This window comes from Myripristis murdjan, chromosome 8 (assembly GCF_902150065.1).
Source record: "Myripristis murdjan chromosome 8, fMyrMur1.1, whole genome shotgun sequence".
In the NCBI taxonomy this organism is placed as follows: Eukaryota; Metazoa; Chordata; class Actinopteri; order Holocentriformes; family Holocentridae; genus Myripristis; species Myripristis murdjan.
In genome coordinates, this window is record NC_043987.1 from 15510994 (window position 1) to 15523671 (window position 12678).

The window sequence follows — 12678 nt, forward strand, 5'->3', positions numbered from 1 at the left end:
GATGGAAATCTGGTTGAGTTCTTTGAGCATGAAAATCAGGCATGTCCACCAGCACTGTCACAAATGGGCAAGCTGAGAACTGGTACCAAGTCGAATTTGGTGGGCTGTTTGATGGACCTGGTTCCTTCACATGAAAATGCATCCATTCCCACTGTCCAGGTCATCATTCCTGTGGTAGACAAGGCACAGAAGGCACGAGTCACATCACTGAAGTTTTTCCATGTATCCCATGTTGTCTTCTTGCCCCTGCCTCCAAATGATGACACAGTCTCACAACCAGTAAAGGCAAGCAACATTGGCAAGGCTACACATCGATCTGGGCCTAATGCCCTCGCCATCTCATGAGTTGCTAAATGCCGGAAACTCTTCCCAGCTCCAAAGGCAACCCACAGCTGAGCAATGTTGAGGCGTTGGGCTGCCATCACTGCCAGTACCAGCACATCTGTGTCAACTGTGCATATAGAGAGGTTGTCATACCCTTCCTTCACAGCATCTTCCAGGTGTAGTATGATACATGTATCAGCCTCCACGTGTGCATGGTGCAAAACCTGATGTATCTTGGGGCTGAGTACAGATGACTTCAGCATGATGAGTGCTGATTGCCTGTTTCTCAGTGGCAACGGATGTAACACAAGTTGCCAGGAAGGAGAACAGCTGGCAGTTTTTTTTTTTTCTCTTGATGGGAAATTTTGTGGGGTATTGTCTAGTTAACTAGAAACGCTGAAGGCTGAAACATGCAGCAAGAGAGGGAAGGGAATTCGTTGACACATTGAGTATCTACGTATTGATGAGAACAAAGCTGAGCTGTTCTCCTTCCTGGCAACCTCCTCCACTGTGGTTGCAAAAAGGGAAGTTGTGGAAGATGCAAATGTGCTGAGGCAGCACTTCAGTGCACTGCCCTTTGCTACTGTGGTGGACTGTGTCATCATACGCAACTTTGTGTTGTCACACTTTCTTTCCTCTTTGGCTTTGTTAAAAATGCCTTTAGGCTAAATGGTATCCTGTCTCTGTACTGCTGTATAGTTCCACTTTGGCCATTGCCATAACACACATGCATTTCATGGCATATCTGTCAACATCTTAGAAAACATGTACAGTATACTCTATACCGAAATACATATTTTGATGGTTTTTACTATTATTTAATTAACTGAATGCTGGAAATATGTAGTTAGGTAGTTGCTAGCATGTTGTAAATAGTACCACTGTATTCCTCATCCTTGAAAATGTAGGATTAGCCACCAGGATCAAGATCCTAGGTGGTCTAGAACCTGAGTTACAGGTAAAATCACAGCAGGTGTCAGCCATTTTGCAAAATGGTTGCCACGGTTACCACGGGACAAATCTGCGATGGCCCTATAGCCAAAAATGATCCTTAGGGCATGCTCTAACAGTGTGCCAAATTTCATGCTTGTATCGTGAAGTGCACGATTCCATCAAAATATTGCACATAGCTGCTGGACTATTAGGCTTGAGTAGGAAGAGAGTGGTCTTTGATGGGGTTAAGACCAACTCTAGGGCCCTGTCCCAGGGTCTTACCAGCCTATACCTCCTCTACATTTATCTGCATTGTGCTGTTTGTCTTGTTTAGTGTATGTATAGTGTTTGTGTGTGCCCAGGGGCATTTTTTTTTTTTTTTACTTATCTATCTATTTATGTATTTTTTCATTACATATTTGTTTCCATGCCAGTCACAGGAGTACAGAGAGGTTACAGTGCATGAAAGGCAACAGCCTGACAGGTGGAGTTGCAGGTTGGCAGGGGTTTCGATAGCGAACACAAGTGACAGAATCATGACATGGCTTCGGGCAGAGGTAACATAGGTAGCGCCGACACGAATGTGGTTAGTTGGAATGTCCGTGGCCTAAATCAATTGGGAAAACGAGGTAAGATATTTGCGCATCTGAACAATTTAATGGTTGACATAGCTTTCTTACAGGAGACGCACCTAGCAAATAAAGATCATACTAAACTTTATAGAGGTGGTTTTACACAAGTATTCCATTCTAACTTCAACAGCAAAAGCAGGGGAGTGGCTATTTTGATACATAAAAATGTTCAATTTGTTCAATCCCACATTATTAGCGATAGGAACGGAAGGTACTTGATCATACTGGGAAATCTCTTTAATATGCCTGTGGTGTTAGCCAATATATATGGTCCCAACTGGGATAATGCCCAATTTTATAGCGACCTCTTCACACTCCTACCAAACCTAGATAAACACTGCTTGATATTGGGAGGGGACCTCAATACTGTGCTGTCTAAGCAGGACCGTTCTGGGGTTAAATCCACAAGCCTGAGCACATCAGCTCGCATCATAAGTACCTTTATGCAGGCATATAGAATGGTGGACCCTTGGAGATTTAAGTACCCCAATGACAAACAGTTCTCCTTTTTCTCACCAGTACACCAGACATATTCACGGATCGATTATTTTTTGTTAGATGGTAAACTTCTCCCTTTGGTGAAATCCGTAGACTATAAAAGTATAGTTATCTCAGATCATAGTCCAGTTCTTTTAAAACTATGTTTTCCAGACAATATCTTGCCTCAGCGTACCTGGTGTCTAAACCCGAGACTTCTGTCGGATGAAATGTTTATTGGTTTTGTGGATGCACAAATCGATTTTTTCCTTGAAATTAATGAATCCCCAGAGATAAGTCAGACTACTCTGTGGGAAACTTTAAAGGCCTACTTGAGAGGCCAAATAATTTCATATAGTGCTAGTGAAAATAAAAAGAAATTAAAGCGTACATCAGAATTGTTAAACAGAATAAAAGAGATAGATCTTGATGAATCCATCAGAAGAATTATACAGAGAGAGGATTTCACTCCAGGATGAGTTTGACGCCTTAGCCAACGAGACAAATGAAGATCTGTTCTTAAAATCTCAGCAGACTCACTTTGAACATGGGGAGTGGGCAAGTAAGTTGTTATCGCACCAACTGAAATTGTCGGCTGCGGCAGGACAGATAACTGCAACTAGAAATATGACAGGTGATGCTATTATTGATCAAAAAGGGATAAATGATCAGTTTGAATCCTTCTATAAAGAAATGTACTCATCTGAGGCCTGTAATCTGGATGAGGTAAAGGACTTCTTCAGTAGACTGGAAACCCCCACTTTTGATGAGACTGACCGGTTGAGTCTAGGGGAAAAGATCTCAGTGGAGGAAATTGACTATGCTATTAAAAAAATGAAGTCGGGGAAGGCGCCGGGCCCAGATGGATTCCCTATAGATTTTTTTAAGAAATTCTCTGCTAAGCTTTCACCCTTACTGTGTAAGGTTTTTGAGGAGTCACTTAAAACAGGTTCCCTGCCCTCAACAATGACACAGGCCACAATATCAGTTATCTTAAAGAATGATAAAGATCCAATGAGATGTGAATCATATTGCCCAATCAGCCTGTTGTACAGCGATTACAAGATCCTTACGAAAGTGTTATCAGCCAGACTTGAACCAATTATACATAAAGTAATCCATCCAGACCAGACAGGTTTCATTTCAGGTAGACAGCTATCTAGTAACCTTCGCCGTCTGTTTAATGTATTATACACATCCCACAGTGATGTTAGCCCAGATGTTTTAATAGCAATAGATGCTCAGTGGGCATTTGATTCGATCCAATATATTTTTTAATTTTTCAAAAAAACAAAACAAAAAGGACAATGACAGCACCACATTTCACATAACACAACAAAAAACACATTACAATGATACACAATTTGATTCGATCCAATATGGCTATTTGTTCAGTGCATTAAAGAAATCTGGGTTTGGGGATACTTTTTGTTCTTGGATCAAGCTATTGTACTCTGCATCTAAAGCCTGTGTACGGACGAATAGTTTAACATCCAGTTATTTCCCCATATTCAGAGGCACAAGACAGGGGTGCCCCCTATCCCCGCTGCTGTTTGATGTCGCCATCGAACCCCTCGCCATTATGTTGAGGAATGCTAGGGGTTTCACTGGAGTATATAGAGGGGGACAAATACACAGTCTGTCTCTGTACGCGGATGACCTCCTCCTCTTTCTGTCCGACCCATGCTCTGCTATTCCTGCTGCCCTCAAAATTATCGAAGACTTTGGGAAAGTGTCTGGCTATAAAATTAACTGTACAAAAAGTATTTTTTTTCCAATCAATGATAGGGCACCCCAACTGACACTGAGCAACTTTCCATTCCAGATATGTCATCAGAAATTTAAATACTTGGGAGTGTGGGTCACTCATAAATATAGTGACTTGTTTAAGGAAAACTTGCAGAGCGCACTACAGAGGGCTAAGCAGGACCTGGAGAGGTGGTCGACTCTTCCCTTGTGAATGGCAGGGAGGATAAACTGTGAAGATGACTGTTCTACCAAAGTTTTTGTTCCTATTCCAAACAGTACCCGTTTTTATACCTAAATCTTTTTTTAAAGAACTAAATAAAAACATATCGATCTTTATATGGAATAAAAATCTACTCCGCATACGTAGGGAATTTTTAGAGAGACAGAGGGAGGAGGGTGGACTAGCACTACCTAATTTCATGCATTATTACTGGTCAGCCAATATACATAAATTGCTTTTCTGGGTCTCAGATCTAGAGGGCGCAGATGTGCCGGCTTGGCTCCCTTTGGAGCAGTCTTCGTGTTACCCTACATCACTGCGCGCCCTTGTATGTGCACCGATCCCGCTAAGTAAACAGAGCCTAACTAGCAATCCAGTGGTTTGTGGCTCTCTTAGGATCTGGGTCCAGTTTAGGAACCATTTTAACAGCAAAACACCACTTCCTTCATCTCCTATTGTGGCCAACGCTCTCTTCCCGCCATCTCTTGTCGACCCTGCTTTCCGTGAATGGGATAGAGGCGGGGTGAAATGTGTTAAGAATTTGTTCAAGGATGGTTGCTTTGTCTCATTTGATCAGCTAAGGACAGATTTTAGCCTGCTCCACTCTCATTTTTTTAGGTACCTGCAAGTACGTAGTTTTGTAAGAGCACATTTTTCTCCATCTCTGTCCTCCCCGCAAGGTGACTGGATAGATGAATGCTTGAATATACATCCATTAAGTAAAGGGGCAATGTCTGTTGTGTATAGTAATATTCAAAGATCTGCCTCACCCTCTCTTGAGCAGGTGAAGAGAAGGTGGGAGGAGGAGTGAAATTGGTGCATTCATCCTCATTGTGTGTTAGACATGGTTTATTACAATTTAAAATACTGCATAGGCTTCATCTATCCAGAACCAAGCTGGCGAGAATGTACCCAGGGTTGGACCCAACCTGCCTCAGGTGTGGACATGACCAGGCTACTTTGTGCCATATGTTTTGGGAATGTCCTAAATTAATTGATTTCTGGTCAGGAATATTCCATACTTTTTCCTACATCTGTGGTAAGGATCTTGAGCCAAACCCCCTGACTGCTTTATTTGGTGTGGTCCCATGGGATACACTAAAATCATCAGATCAATGTAAAGCTGTTGCATTTTCTTCACTGTTAGCTAGGAGACTAATTCTGTTAAGCTGGAAGAAGGCTACACCGCCCTCTCACAAGCGTTGGGTGGAGGAAGTGATGAGTTTTTTAAAAATTGAACGACTAAGATTCACTATTCAAGGAGACAGGCAGAGGTTTGTAAGAGTCTGGCGACCTTTTCTGTCATATTTTGAGGCTGAGTTTCCCCAAAAGTGAAATGTATGGGTCTCTGGAACTCCTAAGGATATTCTGTCCGTTGTTTGTTTGTTTTTTCTTTTTTTTCTTTTTTTTTGTACTGGATACCCCTGGGCATAGGGTACGTACTGTATGTGGGCCAGAGTACGTGAGCAGTTTGGAGCGGAAGAAATAGTCGCACCAAACTCATGCAGTAACGGCAATTCGCTCGCACCGCCCCGCTCCAACCACCCCTGCGCCCCGCACCTCGCACGAATCGCTCACCCCAATTCCTCTAAATACCGCTCCACTCCGCTCCGCAATCACTCTGCTCATATTACTATTAATGATGATTCTGGGTTAAAGTACAATAGGTGAACAGGCAGTCAACAATAGGCTAACCCATAGCTAACTTAGCCCGCCCACACAAGCTGCACAACAACATAAAACAAGTGACGTCTACGTTAACGTTAGCTAACGTTACCATGGTTACAATAAGGCTAACAGTTACTGGTATTCCAACAAGACCATCAGATAACGTTAGCATGACAACACATAACTTACCTGTTCCGCAGGCGAATCTGTGATGTGTCTGTGATCTGTGCTCTGCGAGGTCCCCACCTCGGTGCTAACAAACAAAAGTCTAACTAATAATCCGGGATTGCTGTGTCCAGTACAGTCCACTACTAATAAAACAAACCTTGACTCAGTCATCGAGCTCCAGCGCTTATGAGAGAAGTCCTGAATCACCCAACTTATTAGCTAGCTTAGCTAGTACTACCGGTAGCAGTACAGCTGATGCCTGTATCACGAAGCAAGCTCAGTTTTCCCTGGATCTCTCAGACCTATCCGGCTACACTAATCGGGATCATGGTGATCGGGGATAACCGGTATCACGACGCTGGTTATCAACTCGCTCAGTCGATCCAGGTTTGCCTCATCAAGAGCCGTGAACGCGCATGTATAAGGGGCGGAGTCTGAGGCAGCTGACCAATCACAAACATGAGCAACAAGGAAAAACACAGCGTGTTTCACGGCGGATGAGCAGCGTGTTATACTGGAAGAGTATGAGGAGGGAAAACAAAACTGACAGTAAATTTATATAGTAGCCTAGCGTTACAGACTCGGAACACAATTGCTGACTTGACAGTGGATTATAAAGCTTTTGGATGGCATTACCACCTACTGGCCAAACAGAACAGTCAGGTAAGTTTCAATTGTCTAACATTAGATGTTCAAGTTATTGAAAAGAATAACGTCCACTCTTGCTCTGTTGTGGATCAATATCTATAGATGGTGTGGTGGCTGGTAGCCCACTACAGTAGGCTTTCTTCTTGACAGATAGCTCTGGCAGAGAAACACTAGGCCTAGCGTTCAGGATTAGGCAGCTAAATTTATAGATTTCTAGCAACTTGGCAGTTTGAAGTGGACACCACTCATGTACTCTGATGTGGGCATGGGTGGGTGCGTGGGAGGATACATGTTGGATGTTTGTGATGTATTGTGTCGTCTTGTATTTGATTGTGATGTCTCGTATTTAAAGTTTCTATATGTAAAAAACCCAATAAAAAAAAAAAAAAGGCTGCCCAAGCTGGGGGTGCATTTTTGATTCTTTGGTGCTTAAAAATAAGCCTGACCAAAAGGCTTGTGTTTTTCTCTCCATTTCAGATGGAGCTATATTATGTCACTGCAAAATCACATATAGGGGAGAACGGGGTAGGTTGAGCCAGTGGATAAAATGAACCACCCTCTCTATCTAGGTAACCATAACCAAGAGTAATCATGTGACCACAAATTAAGGAAGTATAACTCACATTATGAAATCCATCATGGAGAGAGTGGTAATCAAACCAGAGCCAGAAAAAATTATGTTTGTCAAATAAAGTAATCATATTTCTTAAGCTATCTGTTTTGTGTCTTAATTAAAATAGATACATTTTGGACGTTATTAAATGTTAATTTAAGTCAGTGTAAGGTACAAAACAAGTTCACAAACTTACTGCTTGTGGATTCGAGCCACTTTGTGAAACAGCGTTGTCAAATGGAGGCTGTGTTTAAATAGGTTAAAAAGGCTACATATGTACAGAGTAACCTGTGCAATCATTTTCTGATTTTCTAGAGATCAAGATGGTAAGGTAGTGCAAAAAAAGACAAATAATGGCTCAGTTTCTTTGGATGATTTAAAAGGAGCAGCAAGACACGTGTCAGAGGTTGGCTTCATTATGTCTGTTGCCACAGGATAGACAGGATGACACTGACGACATGTAGCAACAAAACGAAGGGACGTTTCCAGAACAGGTTATTCCAGCCAAGCAAAAGCTCATCTGATTTTTGATGATAACATAGAGTTTGAACTTGCCAGCTACATCAAGAAACCTGCAGACCAATTTCATGGATTAATTCCCTTAAAATGCAGAGAACATGCATTTGAGTCAGCAAGCAAGTAAAAACAGCATTACTATAATGTGTTTTCACCGAAGTCGTGACCGCTTTGAACTCTTCAGACAGCGCCACCACCCTGCAGGCCATATCATTTTCAAGAGCCACTGCCTTCCACAGACACTATGTTTTAAATTGTGAGTTTTTGCTTTTGTTAAGTTGGTGACATTAATAACATTCAAAAGTATCTCACTACTTACCACTAGAGGGCTCAGTTTACCTCGTCTCAATGCTCTTTTTACCCCTACCATGGGGTAAGTTGTGCCAAAGGACCACATGTTTTTGAGGGGTCATTTTTCTAAAACCATAATAATTAGATAACTTGTTTTGATTTCGATGGGTACACAACCACCTGAGGTATATATTATACCTATTATTTAAAACAAATACACATTTGTTTTGCAATAAAATTATCAAATGCAAAAAGTGACTCATGTTACCCCATTGTCCCCTACATAGTCTGTGGTAGCAATGTGTTGTCAGATTTTACCATTTTGCTGTACATGCACATTACTCTCTCTCTCTCTCTCTCTCTCTCTCTCTCTCTCTCTCGCTCTCTCTCTCGCTCTCTCTCTCTCACACACACACACACACACAGAAACATGTGGAAAGCTGCTACTTGCTACATATCATGTGAGCTTCCAGCGTACAGCGAGAGTGAGGCTCTTTGGGCTCTTCCTGCGCCGGCTTGCATCACATCACTTCCCACCCTGGCACCTCTAGCGTCTGATGGTACCCCTCGTAAACATCATTGGTGTTGACCCGCCTTGGTTTTGGGTGCCGCGTTTAGCCTTGATCTAGCACAAAGATAGATATTGCCATCATCAACTTAGATATTCTGTATTGTTTACTGTCAGGCTATTATCAACACATGTAATATGGTCATATGCCCATTTCTCTTTTCCTCTTTGATTTCTTCCATCAAAGTGTATGAGATGATTATTGACAAATGCATGTAAATCTACAACTCCTGTAAGAGAAACTGTCAGATATGGTCAGTGCTTGAATCAAGAATTAATCTAACTATTTCAGAAAGACACAGTTTCCTCAGTAACTCATTTAAATGTCTGCAGAGCTGTAGAGGGAATAACTAGTTATTTTTTGGCCTATAGACATGAACTAAAAAATATGGAAATCAACACTGGAAAACAGTGTATTGCAATGAGAATGAGTGTCTTGTGGCTTTAAATGTCACAGGGAAGTGGAATTTGGATTTATCGTCTGGTCAGAATTACATAATATCTAAGTTGTCTTTCATGCTGCCAAAACGCAGCACTTTTAGTCTTCTGCTCAAACACATGAGGTCAGGGAAATGGCATTTTTGGGGAGTCTGACAGGAAATGTGATGATAAGGTGACACAGTTCTGAAGTCTTAAATTTTCTTCTTATCCATTTACCGAAATCGTAAAACAAATATGATCTATGTTTCTGTAAGATCTGTCATGTGCCTGTAATAAGTGACAAGGAAACTTAGATTCCACCAGCACTTGTGAGTCAGAGCAAAAAACATTTGTGCAGATGCACGTAAACACACCTAAACACACACCTACCCACACAGGCATTCAAAAACACGCTCACGAAAACACACAGGTACCTTGAATATGATCCATATGAAGAGAAGAACAAAGGTGATGAGAAGCACAATGCCAGCGGTCAAAACACTCATCAGGACCAGAGTACTGGGTGGTTTTTCAGAAGAGTCCTTATCCTCACAGGACAGCGCCGCACCTGCAGGACACAAATCACGTCACCATCACTCCCTCATCATGAAGTGAATTTACCACCTTTTTAATCTGCAACAATACTCAATAACACTGAAGTTTTTTTCCACTTAAAATGTCAGTGTTGAACATATCTGGTATTATAGTAATGTGCATATGTGAGTGGGTCAAACCTTGTATAACAAATTGCCTTCACTGTATTGTCAAGACCGATTAGGTCCATATAATAAAATGATAGAGAAATTTATTTTTTACATCAGTTCTCATTTTGAGAGGTTTCCAAATGGTGAATATCTGACTTTGGAATGAAATTTTCTCCAAATACAATGACATTTTGGTGTTCTAGTAAAGGAAAAAAAAAAGAAAGAAAGAAAAAACTATTCATAACTGTGCTAAAGTATAGGTTTGTGCTACCAACTGTGTATTAAATCAAGAATTTCAACAATTTCTGTTGGCTGGCTCAAAGTAGAAAAACAAAACAAACTAGAATTTTTGTGAATGAATCACATCTTGTGCACAAACCTTTTTTATTTAAAATAATTAATGATAACAAAGGACTCAAAATTGCTATCTAACAGATGAGTTAATTTAAACTTACTGCATGTATATCACACTTTAATGACTGATACATTGCAATACTTAAATCTGTGCACCAGCCACTGTAAGTCTACATATGGCATTAACCAGCACTTTGTTCTCAAACTCATTAGTTATTCTGTTAATGTTGTCAAACGATTATTTTACATCAGTCACTTACACACCGCCTGAAAAAAAAATATAATTACTTTCATCTGTCACGACAGCACCACTGTCAATACTGCAGTACTTGGATTCATTTTCACCTCTACACTGTTGTACTAAGTTGTCTTGTAATACTGTTTACATGCTCTTACATGCTCTTAATGTACATGCTCTTTTCTTTTGCTTGTTGCAATGTGTTATGGCCTGAGATGATGGTTTTTGTTCCCCCGTGCACTTTTGTGAAAGGGAAGTTAAGCCAGATGACAAATACAAATATGTCAAAATGCACTTGAGAAAAGCCACTGACTTACAACTTACAGAAACCCTGAGCACCCACCTTTCACCACCAGGAGGACTGAGCCATCGCCTTTTTCCTGTTTGAGACTGTAGTCTATTGAGTCAAGCTTTTTGTATAGACACCAGTATGCTCCTGTGTCCTCCACGGTCAAGTTTCTGATGACAATGTCAAGCGTGGGGTAATTTTTTTTTGCCTTGACTCTGTGCTTAAGGTCTTCCTTGATTGTTACATTACTCGTCGACTTCGCAGCGGAGAGGATTTCAACCTGCTCATGAAGACCCCAACGCAAAGACATGGAGATTGAATCTTTCATGGTGGTTTTACACTGAATAGTGATGGATCCTCCGATCTCTTTCCATACTGGTCCAGTGTTGCCTTTGATCAGCAGGGGCAGGCAGATGAACACAAATGCAGACACAGACAGACAGACAGACAGACAGACAGACAGACAGATAGATAGATAGATTTAATACAACACTTGGACACAATACATTTTATTTTTCTCTTACACTTCTCCAAAATGAGTTGGAGGGGTTGGATGGTCTAATATTTTCTATAGAGCCTGAGATGAGCTGTCATTTTTTGTGCCGATAGCTGAAAAGGTGTTGATGAGCCCATGCTTTACATGAACCACACTGAAACACATTTTAAAAGTTAAATAATTGTTTTACAGACATGGAGGATCTTACCTTTGCCAGCCAGGGCTGTGCAGCAGGAGAGACACAGGATGGAAGTCAGGGTTAACCACAGAGCAGACTTGCTGACAATCATGTTGTGATGTGAACTCACAGGGCCCTCAAAAGCAAATGAGCTTGACTTCTTCTCTTGCATTGATTGCGACACAGAGAGCGCGGAACAGGCCAAATATGCACATGTGTGCAGAAACGGTCTATGTGGTTGTTTCGGGCCACAACCGCCAGAGGGGACACACGTTCACTGGGACTCGGTGTTTCTACTCTTACCATAGACTGTATAAATAAGGATACAAGGATACAAGGAAGTTTATTTGTCATTATACAACAGGTTGTATAGTGAAATTAAAATGTGGTTCCCTCTTGATTGATTAATTGATTGATTGTGTAGAAAATAGAATTATTAAGCCTGGAGGAGTTCAGATGGTGCATTTAATCTCACAGCCTGAGGGAAGAAGCTGCTCTGTAGTCTGGTGGTACGGCAGCGAATACTTCTGTATCTTTTGCCTGATGGCAGCAGGGTGAACAGGCTGTGGCTGGGGTGGGTGTTGTCTTTTAGGATCCTTTTGGCTCTGCGCAGGCACCTCACCTCCCCGATATCACTGATGCTTGGTAGATGGGTGCCAATGATGTTTTGGGCAGTTTTAGTCACTCGTTGCAGAGTCTTCCTGTCCTGGGCCTTGCACATCCCATATCAGTTTGTGATGTTTCCAGTCAGGATGCTTTCAATCGCTCCTTTGTAGAAGCTGACAAGAACTTGGCGTGGGAATTTTGCTTTCTTAAGTTTCCTTAAGAAATACAGCCATTTCTGAGCTTTTTTAAACAGGGCAGAGATATGTGAAGTCCATGACAGGTTCTCTGTTATGTTGATTCCCAGGAACTTAAAACTGCTCACTTGCTCCACCTCAGCTCCACTGATGTAGACAGGGTTGTGTGTCTTTGCCTCCTTTTTTCTAAAATCAACTATCAACTCTTTGGTTTTGCTGATGTTGAGCAGTAGGTTGTTTTCTGTGCATCATTCTGCAAGATGGTTGATTTCCTCCCGATATGAAAACTCATCATTGTTGGAAATCCGGCCGATGATGGTGGTGTCATCCGCGAACTTCACAATAGAGTTCTCTCCATGTCGGCGGTTGCGGTTGTGGGTGTACAGCGTGAA

The 12678-nt window shown here is 41.6% G+C and overlaps 1 protein-coding gene across 1 annotated transcript in view; it reads right to left on the bottom strand.

Moving 5' to 3' along the window:
- LOC115363647 (T-cell immunoreceptor with Ig and ITIM domains) overlaps positions 1–11610 on the bottom strand; it is a 36902-nt gene extending 25292 nt beyond the window's left edge. The window contains exons 1-3 of the mRNA XM_030057918.1: positions 11517–11610; positions 10867–11202; positions 9662–9795 (exon numbers count right to left, since the gene is read on the bottom strand). Coding sequence (XP_029913778.1) covers positions 9662–9795; positions 10867–11202; positions 11517–11598 — 552 coding nt within the window. The 5' untranslated portion in view covers positions 11599–11610. The remainder of the gene's footprint in view (positions 1–9661; positions 9796–10866; positions 11203–11516) is intronic.
- Positions 11611–12678: the final 1068 nt, after the last annotated feature.